General features: G+C 37.7%; 2 protein-coding genes across 8 annotated transcripts in view; one reads left to right on the plus strand and one right to left on the minus strand.

Annotated features, from left to right (window-relative positions):
* Positions 1 to 17,019, plus strand: part of SCAMP1 (secretory carrier membrane protein 1) — a 38,917-nt gene extending 21,898 nt beyond the window's left edge. The window contains exons 5-9 of the mRNA XM_083883292.1: positions 3,111 to 3,239; positions 9,082 to 9,241; positions 10,879 to 10,980; positions 12,749 to 12,866; positions 13,702 to 17,019. Of these exons, the coding sequence (XP_083739418.1) occupies positions 3,111 to 3,239; positions 9,082 to 9,241; positions 10,879 to 10,980; positions 12,749 to 12,866; positions 13,702 to 13,866 (674 nt within the window). The 3' untranslated portion in view covers positions 13,867 to 17,019. The remainder of the gene's footprint in view (positions 1 to 3,110; positions 3,240 to 9,081; positions 9,242 to 10,878; positions 10,981 to 12,748; positions 12,867 to 13,701) is intronic.
* Positions 17,020 to 19,764: 2,745 nt separating this feature from the next.
* The window catches only part of LHFPL2 (LHFPL tetraspan subfamily member 2), a 116,176-nt gene continuing 108,710 nt past the window's right edge, over positions 19,765 to 27,230 (minus strand). For 6 of the 7 annotated variants that reach the window (XM_083883293.1, XM_083883294.1, XM_083883296.1 and 3 more), the window contains one exon: positions 19,765 to 24,012. In XM_083883293.1, coding sequence (XP_083739419.1) covers positions 23,756 to 24,012 — 257 coding nt within the window. In that variant the 3' untranslated portion in view covers positions 19,765 to 23,755. The remainder of the gene's footprint in view (positions 24,013 to 27,230) is intronic. The other variant, XR_014592452.1, reaches the window with a different exon arrangement.

Consider the following 27,230-nt stretch of genomic DNA (forward strand, 5'->3'; position numbering starts at 1 on the left):
TCACTGGACTCTCTCCAGGAGCTCCCTGTCTCTCTGAGGAGCCCAGAGCTGGACACAGCACTCCAGGTGTGGCCTCACCAGGGCCCAGCAGAGCAGGAGGATCAGCTCCCCTGATCTGCTGGCCACACTCTTCCCAGTGCAGCCCAGGATCCCACTGGGGCTCCTGGCCACAAGGGCACCCTGCTGGCTCATTGTCACCTTGAGACCCACCAGGACTCCCAGGTCCTTCTCTGCAGAGCTGCTCCTCAGTGGGGCAGCCCCAGCCTGGGCTGGTCCTGGGGCTTGTTCCTCCCCAGGGGCAGGGCCCTGCACTGGCCCTTGTTGAACCTCATGAGGGTTCTCTCTGCCCAACTCTCCAGCCCACCAAGGTCCAGCTGAAAGGCAGCAGAGCCTTCAGGTGTATCAGCCACTGCCCCAGTTTGTATCATCAGCAAACCTGCTGAGGTACCTTGGATCCCTTCATCCAGGCCAGTGATAAACAACCTGAGTGAGACTGGACCCAGTACTGATCCCTGGGGAACACCACTGACTCCAGGCCTCCAAGTGGATTCTCCTGCCCTGATCCTGACCCTCTGAGCTCTGCCGTTCAGCCAGTCCTTGGTCCACCCCACTGTCCATTCATCTAAACCACATTTCCTGTGCTTACCTGTGAGGGAGATGGTCTCCCAAGCCTTGCTGCAGTGGAGGGAGTCAACAACCACTGCTCTCCCCTCATCTACCCCTCCTGCCTGGCCATCACAGAGGGCTGTCAGATTGGTCAAGCAGGATTTCCTCTTGGGAATCCCTGCTGACTGCTCCTGATGACTTTCTTTTCTTCTACGTGCATAGTGATGGCCTCCAGAATGTTCTCTTCCATCACCTTTCCAGGGATGGAGGTGAGGCTGACTGATTAGTAGTTTCCTGGATCCTTCTTGCCAGTTTTGAAGGTGGGAGTAACATTGGCTTTCCTTCAGTCATTGGGCCCTGTTGCCCTGTTTTCTATGATTTTTCAAAGATGGTGGAGAGTGGCTTGGCTACAGCATCTACCAGCTCCCTCAGCACTTTGGGTGCATCTCATCAGGGCCTGTGGGTTTATGTGCATTAGAAGTCTGCACAGTTGATCTTTAACCAAACCCTTTATGACTGGGGAAAGTCATCTTTTTTCCAGCCTTCCTCTCCTTGCCCCAAAGTCTGGGATTCCTGAGGGCTGGCCTCAGCAGTTAACACTGAAGGAAAGAAGGCATTCAGTAATTCTGTCTTCCTTCACCAAGACACCCATCTGATTCAGCCGTGACCCCACTGAAACTGCACCTTTCATGTACATACAAGCCTTTTCTCCAGGAGAAGTATCTGGGCATCCATTGCAGGCTACCACCTGTACTCATGTCTCTTTCCTTACCAGTTCCCTCAGTGGATGTGTCAGTCAGACTTCTCTGGGGCTGTGTCAGTAGACACACTTGTTTTGACTCTGAGGCAAGTGCCAAGCATTATGGCAGAGACCTAGAGCACTTAGCACTGAGTCATGGACCTACCTGTGGATTGGAGCACCCTCCCTGCTCGCCCTCCTGCATAAACTGCCACACCACATCTTTTTGGTGCACCATGGCCCAGTCACTTGTGCTTCCTAAAGCTGAATAAATCTCCCACACTGCTCCTGGTAATGCTCACTCCACGCCTCACTGCTTAGTGAGAGCTTCTGGGTCCTGATAGGGCTTTGGGCTGCTGCTCATGTGTCCCTAAACTCAAGAAACTCTGAGCAGCTTGATCTAATGCTCACCCCTAAACTTGCTTTGGTTGCTGCTGCTGCTCCTCCTGACAATGGCCATCCAGTCCAACTTCTGCTCACTTCATTACCAGTAAATTAAAGCATGTTATTTAAGGGAATTTTTCATATGCCCTGAAACACTGCCAGGCTGAGGACATTGAGCACTCCTCTAGGAAACCCATTGTAGTGCTTGACCATTTTCTTGGTAAAGAAATGGTCCTGATGTCCATGAACCTGCCCTGGCACAACTTTGAATTATTCCGTGTATTGCATTTCTGGATCCCAGGGACACACACACTAACTTGGACTCCTTTAAAGACACCCTAGAGTGGCCTTGATTGGAGAACAGGGTTTTTTGCAATGTTCTAGCTATTTGCATTCGTTTACTTTAAGGTGCTGGCTGCACATCTAGGACACTGTTGCCATATGTTGTCTTAATTTACTACAGTGAAAGATCTTCAAGCTGGTACGTCACCTCAGCTTGATGCCTTTGGCCTTGTCTGCTCAGCTTCTGTGTGGCAGTGCAGTCGAGCTAATAAAAGTGTACTGCCTCCTATTTCAACTAATTCATTTGGTCACATGGTGATTAATACATCTCTTGCATCCAGAGTTTGAAATTCTGTGGCACAGGTTTGTTGCAGTGATTGTCTCAGTTGAATCTCTGAGTCTGTGTCTGGTATGACTTGTGTTCAGCAGAGTGTGTACTCTAGTCTGGGATCAGATAAGCATACAGGAAATCCAAGTGTCTGGTCCTGTGTCCTTTGCAGTGTCCTCACTCTGTCACACAGCTGTGTCAAAATACAGAGATGATGTAGGGCATATTCTTGTTAGAAAAAGGTACTTAGAGACCATTTCAGTAATTGTATTTCTTAAGACTTCCTGCCTTTTAGGTAAGTTTTGACAGAAAACATATTGGAAACTAGAGATACTTTGACACTAAAAATATCAGGATTCTGAAAATGAAGAATGCTTTTCAGTCCCCTCTCTTTGTGTTCAACCATATCAGTATGGTGGGACTTTAGGGAAATACTAATTTAAAAGTCAAGGAATTCTCAGAAATTGTTTTTCTGTCTGTTTTGTGAAAAATTCACTTACTTTTTAGGAAGTGTCAGATGCCTGCTCAGTCTTCTATGTAGATAAAATACTGTACTTTCCTTGACCTGGCGATACTTGTATTTCATTTCTGAAGTTTATGTTGAGGATTGCTCATAAACTCTTGGGTTTTGGTAGCCCAAGTTATCCATCCACTTGAGAAACTCATGCATTAAACAGTTCCAAAAAATTCAAATGTAAATAAAATGTATATCTCTTTCAAGTAGACAGTATAAAGGCCTTCGTTTTTTTTTCTTTATTTTCTCTTTTGCAGGTAGAAAAAATAACTGGCCACCTCTTCCTGAGAATTTTCCTGTAGGTCCTTGTTTTTACCAGGATTTTTCAGTAGACATTCCTGTAGAATTCCAGAAGACAGTAAAGATTATGTACTACTTGTGGATGTGTAAGTATTTTCTTTTTAAGAAAAATAGAGTGCTTGTTCAAACTTGGTAATACATACCTGCTACTTTGGCTTTTGCAACATCTGTAATGAAAAACTATTTTCAATCCAGAAGCTAAATGTTGAAGCAAAATTTTATATTAGATTCAGTTTTAAAAGTATTGAATTACATCATAAAAGCCTTCAGAGGAAAAAAGGCAGATTATCCTAGGGCAATTTGGTTCTAATTTATTGCAATTGTCTGGTTTAAGTTTCTCCAGTTGTAAAATGAACTTTGACCATTTATTAACTTAGAAATAATTTTACTGTTTTTAAAATAAACTTATATGTTAAGGAATAAATCTCACAATTAATGTTAATACACTTTTGAGTTCAAGAATTATAATATCCATTTGCTTTAATATACATAGTTTTGTATAGTTTAATATGGTTTTAATCTATAGCAAAGGCTTAATATCGTTTTACCCTATTTTAAGAAATAGTGTCAATTAGCTGAAAAATCAGTCCATGTTAAAACTATCCTTTGTAGGCAAAGAATGTTCTGCACCATCTTTGTAGGATTAATTTTGCTCTGATTGAGGGGCTGTGTTTTGGCTGGAAAATGCTGGAATAAACAAGTGTGCAGATGCCACACTTGTTTCTTCTGCCTTGTACACTGTGATTGATAAAAGCCTGATAAATACTCTGACTCTGAAGAAATTACAAGATTCAGATACTTTGATGCCTTTAATATAATTTTAGCCTTCTAAGAAAATGTGGATTTCAGATGTTTTCTGTACCTTTTTTTCGTAGCTTAAGATGTATTTAGGAAATCTCCATAATTTTACACGTTACTCTGGTAATTTATTGCTGTGATTGAAGCACGTAACTGAAACACATGAAATGAGCAGACAGCATTGAATCAAATCAATTCCACTTCATCATATTCTGCAGCTTTCTATATTCATTGCAGGATCATTCATCTTCAAATAAGCAACTATGGAGCGTGTGGCTGGTCATTCTCATAAAGCTGACAGATCATTTAGATGTATATAAAATCTAAGGTGAAATACTCAGAATTTTAGGATGGTTACCTGTCACAATCAGGACACGAAAAAAACGACACTCACCAGTCAGGTTGTGAGATGAAAGGGAAAAAGGGCAGTTTATTTTGGGATCTCATCTTATATAGTTTTTGGGATTTGGTCAAGGATTGGGCGACGAGAGGAACACCCCTTGACCCCAGTGGTCAACTCAGAAGTCCATCAATTTGTCCTTCCCCCTAGAAAGAATGTTGTTTACAAAACATCAGTCTTTGTTTATGAAACAATTCTGAGAAAACTCCAGTAGAAATTGAAAACAATCAGCTGAAAAATTAGGGTGACAGTTACCAGTTTTGGCCATTTGCAGGACTGAGTTCTGAAGGATCATATGTTTAACATATGAGGTGAAATTAGAAAGATAGAATTGGGATATTAATATTGTTGTTAATTTTCCTTCTTACGGCAGCAAGTAAAGGAAGAAGCAATATTATTTCAAAATATATAAGAGCTGTGCTTTTATACTGACATGACAGCTAATCTTCTAGGTAGACTGAGGTTTCAGCTAGGTCTTCTTGCACTCTTTGTTCTTTAGTGGTAGTACTCTCTGACTTATATATTACTCAGGAAGGCAGGATCAGGGCATAATAAAGGAAATGAAAGACAAAATCTATTTCACAGTTTTAAAAAAAATAGATAAAAAAGTGAGTATAGAACCCCATCCCTTAGGGCTGGCTATTGAATCAATCCTTGTGATTTTTCTTTCCTAGGATTGCATCTATGTGGTTTGGCTAATTTCTCATTGACTATTTTTCCTCTGGGGAGGTAATTATTCCCACAGTAGACCTGCTTCTGCTTGCTACTCTTCATTTTAGTTCCTCTTCCAGAACTTCCTAGGGGTTCTGTGAACACAATCACATTTGGATAAACCTAGTACTGCATTCTCAGCACTTTATAAAGCAGGTCCTTTTCCTTTGTAGTAGCCCTGGGAACAACCTTTCTAGTTTAGTTTTCTGTGTTTCCACAGTTAGTATTAATTTTATATCATTGTTCTTGGTTTTTATATCTCTGAGGAAACTTCTTTACTTAAGATTCATATGCTCTTCCTTTCATGAGAAAACAGCTCTGTATCCCTATTTCATTAATCATCCCTCTTTTCTCCTTTTGTATGAGAAGTCAGAGTTTTCTAATTTTTTGATGTGGTTTTATCTTTGCACATTTTTTCTCCGTGGGAGAGACTTTTTTTTTTTAAACATATTGAGTGCTCACATGTTTTTGTGAATTTTAACAATCAATTAACAATGACTTTCTACAGTTACCATTGGAGCTTTTCTATTCTGTCTTGGCTTTGTGGCCATTGGTGCTTTAAGGGCTTGCACATGAAAATGACAGTTTTCCTAGCTCATTAGCACTGAGCACTGATTTTTTTATCCTTTTGTGCTATTACTGTGTCCAGTGTCAAGTACAATGTCTCCTGACTTTTGCCGAAAGTCAAAAACAGGCTCAAAAACATGTTTTCCAGCTACTTTGCCCACAGGCTGATAACATGTGCCAAATAAACACCACTGATTTTCAAATAATATTTCTTTTTTGAAGTTACAAATGGGAGACATTCTAGTAGAGAAATAATACCCTGAAAGTACCAATGTTTTTCTTCTTCTGTTTAGTAGGGTTTCATCTCATTCTCTCTCTGAGGATATGATAGAGGGTATATATGTGTGTATATATATATATATATACACACAAACTCCCTCCAAGCCTGTTCTGATGGGTTGCTGTCTTTTAGAATTAGAAGCTGTTTCTTGGTATATTAATTTAATTCTCCCCTCCTGTGTCTCCTGTTCTATCCGCTGTTGTTATGGAAAACGCTTTTATCCCTGTTAGTCATCTCCTTTTACTTAGCATAGTTCATAGTTCATCACTCAGCCTTTCTTGGTGGGTAATGTTTTCTCAAGGTTTGACTGGTTGCTGTCATACAGATTCACTCTTGGTCCCCTCTATATTGTTGTGTGGTTTTTAGTGTGTAGCATCAGGAGATTTTTAAAAAGTACTTTGACATTTTAGATAGCTCATGTTTATGTGCTGATCCAAGACTGTTTAATGCTTATCATATGTTATCTAAGTCTGTTTTAAAATCTGTTTTTTCCCTATGGAAGATCTTTCTGTTTTTTGTAAGGCATGTTAGCGTGTCTCTCCCCAGCAAGCAGAATAGACCAGGAACAAAAGCCTAAACAACATCTGAAGCTACTGAGTGCCTCAAGGTTATGTGTGATCAAACTTCACTAGCCCAGTCCTCCTTGTGGCTTCAAAACTCTCCATTCTGTGGCATCCCATTTCCCTTTAGGCAGTTCCAGTCTTGGGTGACAGTCATGTGTCCTAATGTGGACTTGGGTTTCCTGAGAATATCATCAATGAAACATTACTGAAATTAAACTTAGTACAAAAATTTGTTTTCATATAATCTCAAATGGAATAGCAAAATCATCTCAATAATGTACATGCCAAATATCTTCAGTGCAACTTGTGGTCTCTATCTGCAACTCACTTTCAGACGTTTATGGATGATAAAGTGTAGTTAATTAAGTCAAGGAATAGATCTAAGGAGAATTCTTCCGTAAGTAAAGTAAAAGAAGTAAAGTATTAATACTTATTAAACTAATGCAATTTCTTATTGTTGACTCTTATTCTGGCATGAGTGCCTTTTTTTCAGCTTCAGCTGCTTCCTCACACAAACTATGAGAAGGCTTTCTTCATTCACACACTGTTCTATTGTTATAACTGTGAGATTGTCATACAGAAATTGCATGTTGCAGACTCCTGCCAAAGCCCTAGGTGATTTCAGCCCCCAGGTGGTCATTATTTTCTAATGGCTTGTATTGTGGTTTAATTTGCTGAGACAAGTACTTAAAACTGTTACCCTGAACCTGCAAACACGTCTGTTCATATAAGAGCTAACCTTGCCTAGATCCCTTAGTGAAGGTGTTGGCTCAGAGGATAAATGACTCTCTGTACCTTGCAGCAAGTGAAGGGCAAGCACAGTGAAGTGATAATTTTCAGTGAACTCTGCTATCTTTCTCTATATCTTGCTAATACTTGTTTTGTACAGCTGAGACTCGCTATTACAGTAGTGAAGCAGACCCCTGTGTTGCTGGTTTTAGTATCACTAGTGGGTGTGATGCTTTTTTTTTTCCCTGCACTGATTATACTCTTTTAAAACTTGTCCTGTTACCATAATTGCAGTTATAAAAAGAAAAATCATTTTGACAAGTTCAAGCTCCACGAGAATTCAAATATTTCTAGTAACATAGGGGTCTCCATGTGTTCCAGTATTGAGTAGAAAAAGAGAGAATACCCTTTTTTTTTTTTTTACTTATCAAAGAAAGGCAGGAACTGGGATTTGTGTAGTGTCTTTTGCTTTATGAGGCATAACACACAAATTCTGAAATGAGTTGTTTGCTGACCCCTTTGGGCAGTGCTGTATGATATAAGATATGTCAGTGCAATAATTGACTTTTATTTAAAAAAACAAAGTGTTTTGATTCTGGCGACTCTTACTGGAAAATATGATCTGTTTATCTGAGGAAATGTTTTCAGTTTCATCAGTCTTCCATGCAGTGATCTGTGCATCTTGCTTTTAAAAGTTCTTTCCCACTGTGTTGATTTAGAGCTCAAATTATAATTAAGACAGTAACTAGGCATTTCAGGATTCTCTTTTTCAGAATCTTTAGTATCTTGCCTGTTCTGTTAACCTTACCATCCAGTAGAATGACTAAAATGGTGCTCTGAACTTAAATAAAATAAAAATCATTGCTGTCAGGAGCAGTTTGTGCAGTTATAAATACCCTACTTTATCCTGATCCACAAAAAAAGAAATTGTTCTCTGAGGCAGCAAAATCCCTCCTGAATCACTGGTTATTGCTGAACAAAGAGAGAAATTCATGTTCATCTTTGAAGTCTAGCAGAACTAACTTCTGTGCCAGATAGCATGAAAGTAGTAATTGTAATGTTTCTTAATATTGCCTCATTCTATTCTAAGAAGTAAACTTAATTGAAATAAAATGTGAAGTCATAATTCAAATGCATTTTCTTTAGTAGAAATTGAATAATTAATGTGTAGCAAGGTCTGCCAGTGAGAAAAATATACTATTGAGCTAACCACAGACCACTAAAAAGGCAGATGCTCTAAGAAAGACCAGTGTTCTAAGAAATATTTGAATATACAAAAAATATTAAAGATCTAGAAGAGCTTCTTGCAGACCATGTTTTACTGAGGAACATTCTTTTTTTTTGTTGTTTGTTTTATTATATGAAAGACAAAGAGCTTTCTGTTGAAAGATTATTTGGGAAATTTTTGTTTTCAAATTTGAAAGAGTACAGTGATGCAATTTATGTTATTTTTGAGCTTTCGCTCTAAAATACATTCAATAGTCTCATAAATATTTGTATTCAATTATTACTGTAGGAAAAAAAATCAATTCTTGCAGTTGTAGAAACCTCTTTTTTCTTAATTTAGTGTTTGAAAGTGTTTTATTTTTATGACAGGATGTTTTCCATGGCCAGGTAGCTGGTGGTACTTAAATTTTCGTGTAGATTGCTTTCACTTGTGAATACAGGGTTTACCTGAAATTTAGATAACTGTAAAAATCAATTTATTACAGAAGGTTTTGAGATGGTATTTGTATTGTCAGCATGCTGATGTTCTGTTTAAAATGCTGTTTTGTTTAAATGTTTAAAATGTTTATAAGTTTAGGTATAACTTTAGCAGTTGTAGTAATTTATTGTTTAAACATAACTTAATTAAGGCTGTTTTGCTTTTGCTTCTACAGTCCATACAGTGACACTGTTTCTTAACATCTTTGGATGTTTGGCCTGGTTTTACGTTGACGCTTCCCGAGGGGTTGATTTTGGATTGAGTATTCTCTGGTTCTTGCTTTTTACCCCTTGTTCTTTTGTCTGCTGGTACAGACCACTTTATGGAGCTTTCAGGTAACAACTTCAGCTTGACTTAAGATATTTAAAAACTTGTTAAAATGCATTATCATTCCAGAATTTGCTTGATTATCATGATGATAATCCTTCAAAGTGCTTTCATTAGAAACAAAGATTATGTTTGGCATTAATTTAGTTGTTGAATTTGAAATACAGATGCCAATAGTTAGTAGTATTATGGAATATCCTCTAAAATACTTAATTATTTTTGCCACAGACAAAATATTTGTCAGAAATGCTAAACTTAGTTAAAGTTAATAAGGGCTGGTAACAGTTGCAAAGAACATTTTCATTAAATCTCTTTCTCTTCACACCAAGAATTTGAGTAGGTTAGTAGTAAATAGTGTCTCAAATTTTTTGCTTCCTGAATGAACTTTGTAAATAGCTTACCTTAAAATCTTCTATTTTTAAGCAGTAGACACCTACAGTATCTGTAATTGAAATAGCCTGAGATTCTTAAGAATTAATAGAGCAGGTATATAGTAAACAATGTAGTATTTTTCCTAGTCTTAGTAATCTTTGCAAACTTCAGAAGCATGAGGTGTGTGATTAAGAACAGAATGGTGTATTTGCATGCTACATTAAACTTTTTCTTAGAGAAGATCAGCATGCAGAGATTTCAAGTCCTGTACTCCTGGAGTTTTGGGATTTTTTTACATTGAAGTGATTTGGGATGCTCTCAGTTAAAATACCCCTATTCTTGCATTAAAAGATTGATGGCCAGAAATTGCAATTAACTGTAACACTTAGACTACAGGAAGTTTTTCTTTTTGCTAACCAAGGAAGTATTGCTATACCCACAATCTTTGAGGAATCATAGAGTTTAATGTGCATTTCTTGTCTAGTAAATCCATAGATTTTCTTAGGGGGAAGTAGGTTGGTTGAGGAGCCACTACTTGGATATTCAGCTTTCAGTCAATTGATCAGCTGAAAGTGAAATAGTTACTGAACTGAATTGGTTGTATAGAAATTGTGAACTGCCTTCTGCAGGAAGAGGTATTAAGGGCAAAATCTGTAACTTAACTTAATGATTTCTACTTTCGCAAGAACTCTAGTAGCAAGCATACCATATAATCAATAGTTTTGACAGTAGTAAGTTGAGACTTGGTTGAAATTTTGCCTGTACATTTGGCTGGGGTTTTTATTTTCAGTCTTTGGCATTTTAGTAATTTAAACAACAAATGTATTTTGTACATTTTACTTTAAAATAACAGCTGCTTCAGTATTTTGGTGTGCCCTGTGTTTCAGTAATTCCATATGAGATTTTATTTCCTTTCACAAGTTAAATATTCTGTTACCATCTTGCCATCACTCTGAACTTCACTCTGAAAGTGGAGCAGAATTCTTTATACAAAGTTAAATGGTTAGTTGAAGAGGCCCTGCTCTGAGCTGTAGAGAACTATTCTCACCTTTCTTAGAGATGCAGATGGCAAAATGCCTATATTAAAGAAGAAAGAGCAGCTCTTGTAAATAAATACTATAAAAATCACAGAATTGCTGATACTTCAGGTCACTTAAAAATGAAAGTAATTTTCCTCTAGTTAGTGCAAAAAAGTTAGATTGGTACTACAGAATATGTATAAAAGTAATGGATTTTCTGGCTGCTTTAATCTTTTTCCCCCCACCTCTTTCAGGAGTGACAGTTCATTCAGGTTCTTTGTGTTCTTCTTTGTATATATCTGTCAGTTTGCTGTACATGTACTTCAAGCTGCAGGATTTCAAAGATGGGGAAACTGGTGAGTATTCTGTTTGCCATAGTGGTGTACTGTCTGTAAGACAAACATTCATATTTGAAGTAACAACTGCAATATAGTCCGTGTTTTTAAAGGAGTAATCTTGTGTTCACTGGAATGTTAGATTTAACTCTCATAAGAAAGCATTTTTGGAGCGCTCTTAACTAGGAGAAGTGCGTGAAATGTATCCAAAGAATGTGAGATACTTCTGTTACTAGGCTGGTCCAAATTTTATCCTTCAATTTAAACCACTTTGAACTAACTCTTTCATACACTACCTCCTCTATTTTGGTGGTGTAAGGAGTTATTACTCATACAGTATTTAAGGTAAAGGAAAGCAAGAATTTAGACATCAATAATACATTGTTTGCGTATTTTATGTATTGTTAGGTATTTCTAATAATATTAATATACTTCCTACTTGATGAGAAATTTATGACTAAAATTTGTAGAATGAGTTAACAAAGCATTTGGGTGAATATGGTAGTATATCTTTGATATTATTTGAGAAGTTCATTTGTCTGAGTCACATCCATATCCTGTAATAAGTTGATCTTTGTTTTAAATGTTTGCAAATATATTAGCTTTTACGTGATGCTTATATATTATCTTTTATTTGAGTCTTTGAAGTCTAATATTGAGAATTTACAAGGAGAAGCTATGGGGAATCAGTCACTGTCATTGAGGTAAAGGAATTAACTAAAAGCAAAGTTGTAGTAGCCAGCTGGTAACATGAAGAGTCACGAGTGGCAGTGCTGTAGTTGGGTAATGACACTTCCCTCTTTCAGGGCTTTTTGCTGCAAACCTCAAAATATATGCAAGGCAGACAAAACAGTATTGCTTTAGAATTGTTACGTAAGGAAAAATCCTGGTTTACTGTTTTTGCTTAGGAATCATCTATTGCTTATTAATCCAAGTCCGGGAAGTGTGCTTTTAGGCATAACCTGGGGAAGGAGTATTGAAAGTAGCCAGATCATCAGAAAATCCTAATTACAGTTTGGATTTTTTGATTTTGTGGTAGATTACAGTGGACATAGTGGTGTGAGGCAGGCAGGAGAAAGTTTTTAGGTGTGGATTTACATAATTATTTGCTTTTTTTTCTTTTCCTAACGTGGAAAAATCTTTCCCATCTTAATGCATAGGGTTTTGTTCTTAAGGCAACCTGCTTCTTTAGTTGTCAGGTCTGAAACTCTTCGGAGTCTGTCGGTGTTTCAATTTTGAAGAACAGTGAAATGCTTGAAGTAGATACTTATATAGCATTTTCCATTAGTTCATCTCATGCTCTCTACTTAAAAAAATTATATTAACCTCAGTTGTGGATACAATTAAATGACTCTTCACATGGAAACTGTGTATGTGTGGTATTTTCCTGTTCTGTATTTATAGACGTTAGAAACTATCTTTTTAGGAATATTTTCTCATCTACAAATTCATGTAGTCTTGAATCAATCCGAAATGACAGTATAACAAAAAAAACCTCAAGAAGTTGAGAAGCAGCTCTCTAATTTCTCCACACTTTTGCTCAAGGATAATAATACTAATAACAATTTTTCATATAGTTTAACTGCATTTTCTTCGAAAAAATGGAAATTAAGCTTTAAAAGCATATCATAGAACCAAAATATGCTTATGTAAGATTCCCATGATTTTTCTTCAAAAATACTCAATGGTTCAGAACCAGGAGGTAATAAACTTTTCTTCAATGACAGTATCTTTGATTAAATGATTCATGTGCTGTACTAAGAAAATTTGTTCTTTCTCCTTCCTTCAGTGGGTGGATTTCATCTCTTACTGGACTTAATAAGAGTATTCCTGTTGGCATTATGATGATAATCATAGCTGCACTTTTCACAGCATCTGCTGTTATCTCACTAGTTATGTTTAAAAAGGTAAGTTACATTATTCCCCTTTTTTGTTTCCTACATTTGCTTTCTGTCTTGAGAGAGGCACTCTTTCACAAAGTAGTGGGGAGTAAATTATGTTCAAGGCAAACCTTACCTATTAACAACTATACATTTTCATTCCAGTGTAGCAAAAAAATTAACATAACTTTTTTCTCTGTTATACTGGAATGAAAATGTCTTTGTAATATTATTTGACAACCTCTTTGTGGCTTAACTGAGTCACAAATAGCATTTGAATTTTAATGGCTGAGGTAATTGGAAGTTAATCAAGATTTTTTGCCTTTCTTTGTTGGCTTTTTTTTTTTTTAATATGCCATATCGTTAAGAGCGTTTATAGGTCATATTGTTTATTCCTCTGGTAATTATGCAGAGCTATTGGTCATCACACTACTTTGTACCTGCGTAATTAGGGTATGTGTAATGTGCAAATGTGTACCTCTGTAATTAGGATATTTTGACATTTTTAATATTCAGTCAGAGTGGAGCTTACTCTTGTAACCAGCAGAGTAACTAAAAGGTTTCTAAATATTTTTGTAGAGAAAAATTCACCGAATATACATCACACCTTTTAGTAAACACTATGAGACCCCTCTGAACTTGCAGATCATTACAGGTATCCCCCACAGTCAAATTATGTGTGCAGCAGGACAATGAAAAATTCAAAAGTTTGGGGGAAGAAATTCCATGTTCTCATCTGTGAGTCTCTCAAATAAACAAATCTCATTTCCCCACCTATTGGCTTCACTTTGCGTTTGAGGCTTTGCTGTTGGTCTGCTGAGGAATGGGAAGCGCCATTTCCTGAGCGGTTTTCCCCCCGCAGGTGCACGGGCTGTACCGCACGACCGGCGCCAGCTTTGAAAAGGCGCAGCAGGAGTTTGCCACGGGAGTGATGTCCAACAAAACTGTGCAAACGGCCGCGGCCAACGCTGCCTCCACCGCCGCCACCAGCGCGGCCCAGAACGCCTTCAAGGGTAACCGGATGTAGGGGAAACAAAGTTACCACAGTTCTCTCCTACTGCTCTTGATTTTACGGTCACTCACTGTACTCCCTCAATGCCTAGGTCAAAATTCACACAGCATGTTCGTCTCTTCTGCAGCTGTGCATGGGTTAAATGGGAAATGTTCGGTTTATTTCAGTATAAATTCGTTTATTTTAAGAAGAAAACCGTTTTGTTTTTTTTCACTTCTTTAACATGTTGAATTCTGCAATGTAAAGCTTTCCATGTTTTATGGAGGATAAAAAATTTCAACAAGTGGCCTCAGAATGAACTGTGGTATATAATGATCAAAACAATGTATTAAGAATCTGGAAAGTTTTTTAGCAATTCACTCCACTATTTTTTTTAAAGTTCAGGAAAGCACTTTGGATTAATTATTTTTCTTTGAAAGAACTGATTTCCCCGTTTCTACCATAAGAAGTGGGGTAGACTGAGAGATATAGTTAGGTTTGACTACTTCTTTTGCAATTTCAACAGCTGCTGGGGATCAAATACAAGTAAGACATAAATTCTTTTCTTGTTTGGTTTTGGTCTATTTTTTTTAGGTAAGTCTTTTGATATAAACCTGTAAGTTTGCATGAATACTGTTGAGTTACCTGACCTTGTTTAAGTAGTGTTTTGGTCCAGATTTTACCTGCGCCACTTTATAGCATTTGTTTGTATCTATTTCCATGGAGTATTCTCTACCTGTGAGAAATTACTATGGGGCATAAACATTCTCTGTAATAGAATAGTTCAGTTTAAGGAAGTTAACTGGTGATTTAGCTAAATGATTATGTATTTGCTATTTTTAACTTCAGTATTCACATATCCCCTGTCCCTCTTCTATGTGCAGTGGTATTTTTGTTTTATTTGGGATTTTTTTGGTTAGTTTTTTGTTTGGGTTTTTTTTTCAAGTATAGTTTTATGTTTAACCATGGTACTAAATCTCTAGCCTGGCAGTCACTCTGTTTAGTGCCTGTCCAAAACCTATATATATTCAATATTTAATTTTCTAACAGGAATATTGTCTAAAACTAGGCTCTTTAAGCAATGACATTTAATGATACTTGAATTAATTTTAATATTAACTCAGCCATCTCTATAATGTGATTTAAGCTATAGGGAAAAAGCTTTTAAACTATTTTGATTCATCAAAGGGAGAAATGTTTATCTTTAATAAAGTTAAATTTTAACTCATTGAACTGGAGGCCTAAGAGATTAGATTGATTCTGTGAAACTAACAATCCATAATGGTACATACCATCACAATACTCTAAAATACAGTATCATCAAGGCTTTGGTATAGTTTATATAATTTTCTTTTTTTTTGAAGACCTTATATTCTTGGATTGCCTCATGAGACTTTCATACAATATGTAAGTAATACTTAGGCTGTTTTTCAAACTTCCAGAAAATGGAAAGATGACATCCCACAGCCTGTGTAAAGTACACACCGTGGCTGAAATTAATTCAGCTCTTAAGGTGAATCATCTTTAATAACACAGCATAAAGCCCCCCTGAAAGTGGACTGAATTTCATAGTCTATTTCAGTACACTAATAAAAGTTCATTTAAAAAAACACTCCCCTAGCTTAATCCTTGGATATGCTGTTAGCATGAATTCTTCTGTTAGTCTCCTTTCGTTTACTAATTTCTTTAAACCAAACTTGAATTTGAAAGAAACATCATAGTTTCACCTATGCTGAAGTTCACATTAATGAATATACTTGCTTAAATATTCTATCTAACAAGGCTGTTAAAATGTCATAATAGTGGACATGCTAACACTGAACTTAAATTTGCGTGGAATGTTTTTAAAGCTTTTCAGAGGAAAATCACTGTTCTCTGCTGAGATTGGGGATCATAATTTTAGAAGCTATATATCAAGATTGTTCTTTTCATATTTTAAACTTAACTTGAGGGTTGTATCTAGGAACTTTGCTATGGATTAAATCTAAATTTAGGGAATTCATTTGGTGTCTCTTGGATGGGAATCCTAGGGACATCATCTTTACAATTTAACTGAAGTTGAAAATTGCATGAAGCATAGATTACTGGAAAAAAAACCCAAACACATTAGGAACAAAACCTGAATTTCACAGGTTGGTTTTTTTTTCCTCAGATGTTTGAAGGTTTTTTGAGAAAACCTATGTAATGTTCTGTGTATAAGAATTATTGATTTGTAATATCATGGATTGAATGTACGGATTTAAGCCTTCTGAGTGAAATTCAGGGTTGCGTCACGTGTGAATTCTTCAAACCAGAAATCTGTGACACTTTTGCAGCCCAAAGGGGAGGGAAAAGTTTGGTTAGCTTTGACAGCAGAAGGCTGAGATTGGTTAAAATATTTCTTACCTAACAAAAATTAGATTCTACGATCTCTTATTAATCAGAGTATGGCACCCACTTGAGTTGTCTTTTTGTAGTATTGTGACAGAGTACAAGGTATGAAGTTTAAACACTGGAATGTCAGTAGTCATTGATCTGTAATTTAGGAGTTGTTTTTATTTATCTGAGGATGTTTGTATATTTTGTAAATTACTAACAATGTTCTGCCATCCTGGTAAATGTCATGGTTCTGTATAAATGCACTTCTTCTGTCCCTCTGTTGCATGTCTGGGTAGTTCAGAAGTTTTGTATATTTATTGTATTAACACAGTGTCATAGAATTAAAAAAAAGACTTTTTTCCTAGGTGTTCGCTCTGTATAGTTTTGACCAATAATGGGGATTTTTCTTCTAACAGTCAGGGTGATATGCAGGGAGGATGATCTATGTAAAAGTCTGACTTGCTTTTTATAATTCTGTATATAGATGCTGTATTTCTGCTGAAATGGTGAAGCAAAATGTCCACTATCAATAAATCTGGTTAAAGAGAGTTAGCCTACTCAACTGTTATGAAGAGAATTGTTAAAATACTTGCAGCTTACCTTCTTGTGCTGTGAACTCAGAAGGGTTAAAATTAAACATGCTCTGTCATGACTGGATGGAATTCTACAGGTATTAAGTGACTCTTAAAACATTATTGAAAGTAAAATGAAGTTGCTGAAAAAAAATTTTGCTTCAGTAGTATTTATTTTCCTAATTTGTGCCAGTGAATCAGCATTTCTGTGTCACTGCTGTCCTCCTTTTTCTTTTCTTTTTTTTCTTTTAATCACTATCACAGTCTGTTGATTTTTTTCATGTAATGTCAGTTGCAGCACCTGCTCTCTAGTACACATATCACTACTGGGTTTTCTCTGGAGGGCTGAATGACTTCATCTGGAAGACTGTGATGTAGGTAAGTTTGCAAATGGATGATGCATATTCATGCAGTGATACAGTGAACAGTGCTCTGAGGTACAGTCAGGATTATTTTGGGAGATGACAGATGTATGTTTTTGAAGGTACTTTCACATGCATGCATCAATCAGTATTGAAATTCTTCATCCCCTTGATCTTTCTTTGTAATTTATAGATCGAGGATGGCAGTGTCAGCAGACTAAGGAAGAGGTTTTGTACTTTCTTGTAAATGTGAATGATACCTTGGTTGTGCCATATGATCCAGTCATGCTTTATGTTTAGAATTATTACACAGTTTTAGTGCTCTTCATGGGAGATAATTCTTCTGGCTTCACTCAGGTTACTTTCCTCAAGAGGTTCTAAGCATGGAGTTGGAAAAACATGGGTTAAGAGAACTGTAATTAAAAATACTCAGTGATACTTCTGGAAAGATACTTCTGTCAAGGAAAAGGTACACACCTAGAACATTCTGGTTAGGAATCCTTAGTAGGACACAGTAGGTCAGATAATTAATTAGGTTTGACTCAGTTACATTAAAATGTTTGAATTACTTTGTACTTTTTTTCTACAAAATAATTTTAGGTCTGCAAGTAGCTTCTATTATCATAATTAGAAGAATGAGGAAGATTTACAAAGGAAGTAGTGCAGATGTAGCTCAGCAGCAAAAGCCAGTGAAACTTTATACAAGGATTACACTAGATACTGAGGGGATACTGTCACATGATACTGAGGGCAAAAGAAAAAAGGCATTGATAAGGATGTATAACTTGTCTCTCATGCTGCCATATGTTTTGTTCTGGAAAAAAAAAATAAATTTCCAGCAGTTTAATGGAAGTATATACAGCTCAACTAAAATGTGCTTTTTGTTGGATAAAAGAGATTACATTGAACAGCTGTGGTTTCAATACATTTGTTTTAATGTCTCTCAATACACTTGGAGCTTCCTGTTGACTAAGTAATGTGTGTATGTATATATGTATTTTATAACATATATACATACATATACACACACACACATGTACTGTCCTGCATTTAGTTAGTGCTCTTTCATGTTCTGTTCCATTACACTCGGACGTGAAGGAAAACACTTCAATATAGTGCAGCTGCTCTTTAGGGTGTTGAGAATATCAGGTTTTACCTCTTTATATCCATGATTTGGGAAGGGAAACTTCCAGCTGGAGAGATGGGACTGATTTTTATTTGATAAAGTTTGAGGCTGTATTAGTAAAAACAGGCCTGGTGCTGGCCTGGAAGACAGAGTGGCCTCATTTACTCGTGGCCCTGCACTCAGCTTTTCTGCCCTGCGCCAGTACGGCTGGAGCTGGGGAGGCAACACTGGCTGGAGCCCAGACCACTGTACAGAGCAGCTGCCTCTGACCACTGGTGCCTCTGTGGCATCAGCTGCTCAGCCACTGCTCCAGCTGACAATGCTCCTAGTAGATTTTATCATGTTTATAGCCTAATTAAACAATCGTGTGTGTCTGAGCTGTAGTCATTGCACACATGCCAAAGCATGGTCGCTGTTTTTCAGTGCAGAACTGTTGTCTTGTGCCTGTATTTTTTTTAGAGGGATGCATGATGTTCTTTTTAGAGGAGTGCATGATTTTTTAAAAGAAAAAATGTATATCTTGGATTGGGCAGTGAGATGGCACTTTTTGTCCAAGGTAAGAGAACAACTGGAAGTAGTCAGAATACAGAATCACAGAATCAGTAAACACTCCTGAGATCATTGACTCCAGCCTATGACCTATGTGATTAAATTTGGCATTCTTTCTCCTTTACCTTGGTCAGACTAAGTTACTGATCCCACCATATATGAGTGATACCTTAAGCCAGTTACAGATACTGATTCCTACACTCTCAGAATTTCACCAATATGAAGACATTCCAAATAAAAGGCATTTGTTTGAAAAGAAGCTCTTGGTGAATTGCAGAACAAGACAACGTCTTTATATTTCTGTCACTCTTAACACTGGTAATAGACATCCAGTTTGTGATTGCTTGACTGTTCTAAACTGAACTGGAGATTTGAACTCTGTGCCATTGCCAACTCCATTAACTTTACTGAAAAAGGAAGGTAATATTTTTAGCTGTTCAAATCAGTCCTTCATAATTTCTTTAAGTAGTGTTTTATATTTGGAGAATAGGTGCTCTACCTATACCTGCACTGAAGTTCATAAATTGACTGTGGTAGTGGTGCATTCAGTGGCATCTATCCCTTCTGAGCTATAGGTTTTTAAACGTTCCAAGTTGTAACCAAGAACTGTTTAGGAACTGTTAGAAAGTGTAATTTTAACAATATGTGATTAATTAAATATAAATTTAATAGAAGTAGACCATTGCAACTGACAAATAAGTGACACGCTGACTTATTGTTAAACTACTGAAAGCCTTGTTCCTGGTTCTGCTATAAACTGGCTTTGTAACCTTTCTCTAATGTTTGTCATGGCACAGCTGAAAGCTAAAACACACTGTGGCAAACACCATTTAAAAAAATCTGTGTATGATGAAGCAATATTTGTTTCACAACTGTTACTATCCTTTTTCATGAGAAAGGAAATGCAGTGCTTTAAATGCAAAATGAAACACATTTTGACAGAGCTATATTCAATTAGAAAGTCTTTTTAATGCAACTGTATTGTATAACACATAGTTACAATTTCAGATCACATACTTCTGATCGGTAAGCAGTAATAAGTGTTTAAGTCAGATGGGAATCTGAAATACATCATTGGACTGGGATCTTAAATGCTATTAAAGCTACAATGGAAGCTCAGCTTGGCTCAACTTGTCCAATATGCTTGTATTAAGGTAGTCAGACTCCTGTTAAAAGTTTCAAAAACTCACATTTAATTGAAATTTAGATTAAAAAGAAGACATTAGGTACATCATTCATGCTAACAAATGTACATAGTGGTGAGTCAAGAACAGAAAAACAGTACCACAAATAAACCATGGCTCAAACCCTACTCTAGCTGGATCGCTGCAACCACTCTTCCTACACTGAGGAGCTGTGTGTGCGTTGCTGCCATGCTCTGCTTTTGTTGGACTCTGCCCTTCCCTTGAGGTGTGGGCACCAGTGCCCATGGCTTTCAAGGAAGGCCTGAACTCCTCTCCATTTACCACTAGGATGTGGGAAACTTCAGTGGGGAGGGTAACAATGCAAAATGGAAATTATTGGCTGAAAAAAAAAAAAAATCTCAGAATCCAGAGAACTTTATTGAGTAAAATAGATACAAAGGTGATATAGACAACCCAGAAGCAGCTCAGTAGCAATGTTTTTTGCAGTGCCACATTACAAATAAAGCACACTAAGAAACCTTGCTGAGCCTTTTCAGCTTTTAATGTTAATGGCCAGAGGTGGACACAGCTTCACACTGGAAGTGTCTGTATTCTGCGTAATTCAAATCAATCTAGAAGACATTTTTGTTAAATCTTCAAGCTGCTATTACTACTGTTGTATTGATCTTCAACATCAGTGATTTTTTTGCGTTACTCTATATCCACACCACCAAACTCCAGCCACTTCTTCCCTGGGAAGTCCCTTTTCTAATCACTTGTTCAAAAGAAAAAACTGAAATTTAAAAAAAAAAAAAAAACAAAAACAAAAAAAACAACCCCACAAGACAATAACCAAAAAAACGCCCACAAAACCCATTTGTTGTATTGCACGTCTCACACAAGTCTGTGTATATATATATATATATTTAAATATGCTACAATTCAAAAAAAGGTCTATGGCACTTTATTGAATATAAGTTTAAGAAGGTGATGAAACCACAGATGTTTGAAGAAATCTTCAATACCACAAAACAAAGTTAAACTGAACTAATTGGCACACAGGTTTTAAAGAATCCACAGCAAATTCCTCTAGATCCTATGCAGTGCATGTACATGAAGAAGCAGTTACATTCTGCAGCCCTCTCATGAAATCAATTAAATTAGCTTTAAGCTGATTTTTCTTTTTTTCTTTTCCCAAAGTCCCTTTGAAAGCTACTACTGAGGTGAACTTCAGGAGCAATTTAAACAGCTGTGAAAATTAATGAGTGCACCCTGCACCTGAAAACCTGATCCAGGGAAAAAAATTTGCAATATATACCACCTTATCACTTGCTAGAAAAACAGAACCCTGAGAAAAGAAATTCTGATTATTTCTCCTCTGTGTTTCTTCCCAGCCTGTCTTCTATCTGTGCTATGTGATGAACATGGATATTCTTGCAAGTTAGTTAATTATGCTGTTGCAGAGCAAGCTGATAATATACCAGCAACAAGCAGAAAAGCTGGTTCTTCTTGGTTACTAATGCAAACAAAAGCAAAATGTGCCACTGAAAATCTCTCCTTTGTACTTAAAAAAGCCAAACCCAAACAAAACAGAATATTAAAATTTTTTTAAGTGTCATGTGGATCACAGCAGAGGTCAGCTAGTAATGTGAATGAAGGTTGTTCATTGTTTACTTCTCAGCCAGAGCAGGGTATGCCCTCTCCACCTTTGTAAGAACTGACTTGATTCTGACTAATCAAGTGCTTAAGCCAAAGCAGCATTTTTCACCCTAATATTGTGTCAAGACTTGTTGGCAGTGGTGACTTTGGATTGCTACCCACCTAAGGAAGCTAGAACCATACATCTCCTTAGTAGTTCATCTTTAGCTGGTTGATTTTGTATTCAGTCAAGTGCTTGCCCCCTCTTTCCCAACTGCAGGGCCCCCAGGGCAGGGCAGAGCTGAGCTGGTGGCCCAGGTCCAGTGTATGCTCCAGCAGGGGCTCAGGAGGAATGCCCAGTGCATGTCCTTCAGGTGTGGAGCAAAGCCAACGAGACAAACACAGGTGTGTGTGGACAGGGTGCCTGGGCTGTGATTTTCACCCTCAGGCACCACTTTGTGCTGGTAATTCTGCTTTATTAAAATCTTGGTTTGTGCAGGCAGTTGGTCCCAGACCATAATTTTTGGAGTGGATTGAAACTCAATATTTAAAGGCCAGTGTTACCTGTTTTAAAGCAGAAGATGGTGGATGCAGGAACAGGTGAATGCAAGAAGAGGCCAGGTTAAAACCATCCCTTTTTGAATACAGGCAGAAGTTGACCTTGTTGCACTGTGTCTGAGAGGTCACCTGTCCAGCAGGCAGGCTGCAAGTGCCGTGGGCACAGAGATGGTCAGCAGTGCCTTGAAACCAGCTACCCACCTGGACAGAACAACCATTTTTTAATAAGTAATGGCACATTTTAACGGACTGACCAGGATAAAAACAAGAATCTCTGCTCTGTGTAATAGTGAAGCAACACTGTCATTGGATGATGTTAAGTTACCAAGAAAGAAGAAAAGGAGTCTACACTTCACCTAGAATTTTATTAGAACTACTTCTCGGATGAATTATCCCCAATGCTCCTATGGCACAGTTTCATCATTCCTCTGTTTGGTATCAGAAGTAGTTCTAGTAAGTGAAGCAATACCACAAATAACACAACCAGCTGGCTTTGAGAAGAAAAAATGGCATTTGTGGCAAGGTCTGTTTAATTTCTGCTGATTTAGTTGGAAAAAGGTCTACTACTACTACACACACAAACACACACACATTAAAAAAAAAAAAAAAAAAAAATCTTCCCAGCCACAAAGAATTCGTCAAGGCTTCCTGAAAAATTTAAATTTCCTAAAGACTCATGTGCATCTGGGTCATCAGACAGACTGATCTGTAGACTGGGAATGATGTTTCACTGACAAGAGGAAAAAGTAACACTATTGAAGTGCAATGTGAAATCTACAGTTGTAAGAGAGGCTGCAGCCCAGGTAAGGCTGGTGCTGTGCGGAGCTGTTGTCTGCTTGGGATTTCAGAAGTTACAATAAAGGCTGTAGAAATATTTCAAATTTATCTGAATCGGGAGTGAGCCAGTCTAAACAACAGCTTCTCTGTCTAGTCAGTGGAAACAATATTTACCTGCTCAGTAACAAGTTGCACACACCTTGCACTCTTAAGTTTCAAGAGAGAGCAACCTGGCAGGGACTTGATTTTCTAAATGCCTGAAGATTGCTGTAAATGTCAGGTTTTCTCTCTCCAACATAGAGTTAATATCCAAGAAGGCACTGTACTTTCTAGGAAGTTCAGTACCAAAAAGCACCTCCATGAAAATGGTACCAAACCAGATGATGGTGAAGGAATATTCACCAGTGAGGGGAGCCCTTGGAAACAAAGCCTCATTAAAATAGGCTTCTCTTTTGCTTAAGAAAAGAAAAAAATATGTGCTGGCTTTTATTATTTAAACCCAAATTCTTCAAAGTGACCAAGGTGGGTTAGGCAATCCGATCAATCAGAATTTGTCAGTTTGAACAACATTCCTGCTATATACATGTGATTACTCACATCCCCAGTCGGATTAACATATTCCACTGTGTTCTGATCACAGAATGAAACTAAAAATATCCCCAGGTATTTACATTCTGCTTTCTTGGGATCCTTTCTCTGATCCTCATTGCCCAGCAAAGAAGAAAGACCCTTTCAGTAGTTCAGGGCTGGAATGCATGGGGCTCAATCACACAAATGGTAAAAACAGGTAAATGGATCTGCTTGTCCAGTCAATGGAAAGCAGATAAAGATCCAGGTGCTGGTGTTTTTCCCCTACTGGAGTTAAAGGAGGCAGATAAGGTTTTTTCCTTCTTCTATTTCTTCTTGCACTTTGTCACTGGAGGTGGCTATTTCAGCCTGTGCTGAGAAGACTGCACAGATGAAGGTCAGAACAGTGCCGCCAATGGCTGTGTAGAAGGCCCAGCCTAAGGAGCAGTCTCCGAGTTTGTAAGCAGAAGCATAAGGTCCACAATAGCTTATCGCCTTCTGGCATCCCCAACCTGCAGGGTAAAGTATCAAGCCTAAGATAAGGAAGAGCCCTGAAAATAAAAAACAGAAATAAGTTTTAATAATCAATCAGTTTAACACCAAATGCAGCACATGTAGTAATGGTTATTACGCTCGCTAAAACTCCTCATTTAACAGGATCAGGAGAAAACTGCCATCTCACCCATCCAACCTTCCTTTACTGATTGTTCCCTAGTATATGCCATGCTGTCTTTTAACTAAATTTCAAGCTATCCTGTGATATATGTAGAGAAAGGCTTATTTTTCATGATAATGGCCCAGTTCCTTATTTTAATCTCTGTACTCCTCCTACATCCTTTGCTCTCACACACTATTGCTACAAATACCGAGCAGGCAAAATTTTCCAGCATCTCCACCTACTGCTTATGCTCGCACTTCTCAAAAACGTAAGAATACTTGCATCCACTTTTGATTTTGTATTTAGCTGGCCCTCATTCAGCTTTATTTAGCCATTCACCATAAACATGTTTGCCTTTTTTCCTATGGATTTTGCCTATATTGATTTTCTTGCCAGGAAAAAAACAAAACAATAACAACAAACCACCCCAACAACAAACAAAACAAGCAAAACCACACACAAAACAAAAACAAATAAATAAACAAACAAAAACCAACCCAAAAAAACCCACCACCAAACCCTCACACTTCTGCTTTTTTGGCCACATTAGGACATAGCAGAAAAATAACACTGCCAATTCAGTAAGCTGCTCTCATAACAGAGGGATTCTGGAGTCAGCCTCAAACAAACAAATCCAAGTACCCACAGCCAGCACATACGTAACCCTGGGATCCTCCAAACAGGCGACTGACTACTTCAGAAGGAAAGAACTTTCCTGCTGATGGCAGGGCCAAAAGCCTCAACTCCCCATCTGGCTAAACAACCCAAACACTCTGGTGTGCCTCAGGCTGGAAGTGAAAAGCTCAGACTAGTTGTTTTGCCCATTGATTGTCTCTTGTATTCATGGGTTTCTCTATGAAGATCATCTAAGCAGTGAAGGGCTTCTTCATTAAGGGAATTGGAAGTCACATTAGAGTCCCTGCACACATGTGTCTTTGCACAAAGAAAGGAGATTTAATCAAAATGTCTAATATGCTAGTGGCTACAGTGTAAATAACAACGAAATAAACACATACCTCCCTCCTACAAGAAGTGTAGGAAGGAGCTAAACAGCTCACAGTATCAAAATTTCTGTTTACCTTAAAAATTTACTTAAAAGAACAGGAAAATTGTAAAAAACAGTTTTTGTTTAAATACAACCAGTTTATCCAGAAAATTAATATAGCCTTCCAAATCCTGTAAATATTTCTGATTAACCTTTCCTGCACTTTAAAGCCCTTTATTTAACCTGGTATCCTGATGAAAACAGCTGCTGAAAGTGTTGTCACCTTCCAGAAGTGGGCTAAAAATTGTTCACTAAAACCAGCCTTTTTTTTTTTTCTTTCCTGTTACCAAGAGATTACAAAGAACAGGTTTAAAGACTTGTTTACATCTTCTCCCATTCAGTGAGACTAGCAGTTAGACTTCTCTGCAGTATGTTAGAGTTCCTTGTTTGTTCCAAGAAACTCAGCCAGATGCATGAAATCTTCCTGATGAACAACGAAAAGGTGGGCCCTAGCTAGCAAGCAGTTAATTTACACAAAATGCAAAAACCATCATCCTACTGTCTAAAATGAATGTCTGTGAATGCCAGACATTTCACAAAGGAAAGTCCTTCCTCCAGCGTTTTTCTAATGATGACACAACACCATGGGCATGAATGACCTAAATGTCATTACTCTTTGGGGCGGCAAAATCCATTAGTGAGTGATATCCGTTCTCTGTGGAGGGATTTCATCACTGCTTACATTTAAGAACCAATGACAAATTTTATGCAGTGTTTCCTGGCTGGTTGGCCAAATACATTAAGTATAAAGTATTGCTTTATCTTGGACAGACCTGGATAAGCTGTGCATTCATCCTGCTGAGCCCTGCAGCCATTTCAGACTAAACACCAGCAGTTCCTTCTCCTCTATTCATCACCAGTTTCCTGTTCTGCACAACCCGTATGACCACACCATGTATCTCTCTGACTGCACATTGGTATGGACCAGTTGCTGCTCTCTCTAACGATCACAAGCCCTTTGGCAGGAAAAAAATCACCACCACTGACTCAAGAGGCTGGATCTGAAATGCCAGTGCAGCTGCTGCCAACACGGAAGTTTTTTAAGTTTACCACTCCATCACTCACAAACCTCGACAGCCTGTGTTTAACAGCAAACCTGGCTTATGGCTGAGTGTCACAAGCAGGACCAAGAAGACACATCCATCACTTTTTATCAAAACTAGAGCGCTGAGCAACTCGAAAGCTACTGGTTCATGGAATGTATGCCCCAAGCTGAAAAGCCAATACCCAAAACTCAGGCTTGTCAAAAGGCACAGCACTGCCGCCAAATGTAGTCATTAGGACTTTATGGACTTAGACCTTTTTTTTTTTCAAAAGTACAGAAAATTCCTGGATATATAAATCTAATAAATACTATAAAAGGTCCTAATTTGATAAACTTCAGCTATTTTCTCAGAGATGAAAACAAAATCTGGAGGAAAGCCTTAACTATGGATTTGAATACAGTCAGAGTATGTACCTGATTTCAGACAGCTAACTTTGTAACTCCTATTCTGGACCAGCATAATAAAGCTAAAAATAAAAAAAATAGTATTTTCACTACCAAACTTCCTTTCTACTATTCCCTTTCAGTGCAGACAGAAAGTATCTCATGAGTCTCTTAGCACTATTTATCACAATTTTTTATTTCATTACTATCTGGTTCCTGCTTAATAGGGAAAGTAAATAAAGATGATTCCATTAAGTCAATTCAAAATACCCACAGGAGAAAGGCACTCTTTGATTCATGCTAACAGCAAGTGGAGAGGCCCAGGCCCCTCATCATTGTATTCAGCTCAAAACTCCAATATGCAGAGCAATGGATCCTGAGCTGTGCAGGACTCTCCTGATTCACCCAGAAAGGAGTGAGCAATTAAAGAGGAGCTTTGCCTCCTGCTACCCAGTAGAGACACTCCTAGAGCTTGAACAAAACAGGCAAATGATGATGCTCCACCACCCACTAACAGTGCAATCCATTGCCTAAATTGCCTAAAATAGAAGACAGCAGACCAAAGCACTTTACTGTTCAACTACTGCAGCCAGACACCCCTCAAAAAGAACCACCCCCACTACTCCTGGGAACATGG

This window comes from Zosterops lateralis (assembly GCF_965231275.1).
Source record: "Zosterops lateralis genome assembly, chromosome: Z".
Classification (NCBI taxonomy): Eukaryota; Metazoa; Chordata; class Aves; order Passeriformes; family Zosteropidae; genus Zosterops; species Zosterops lateralis.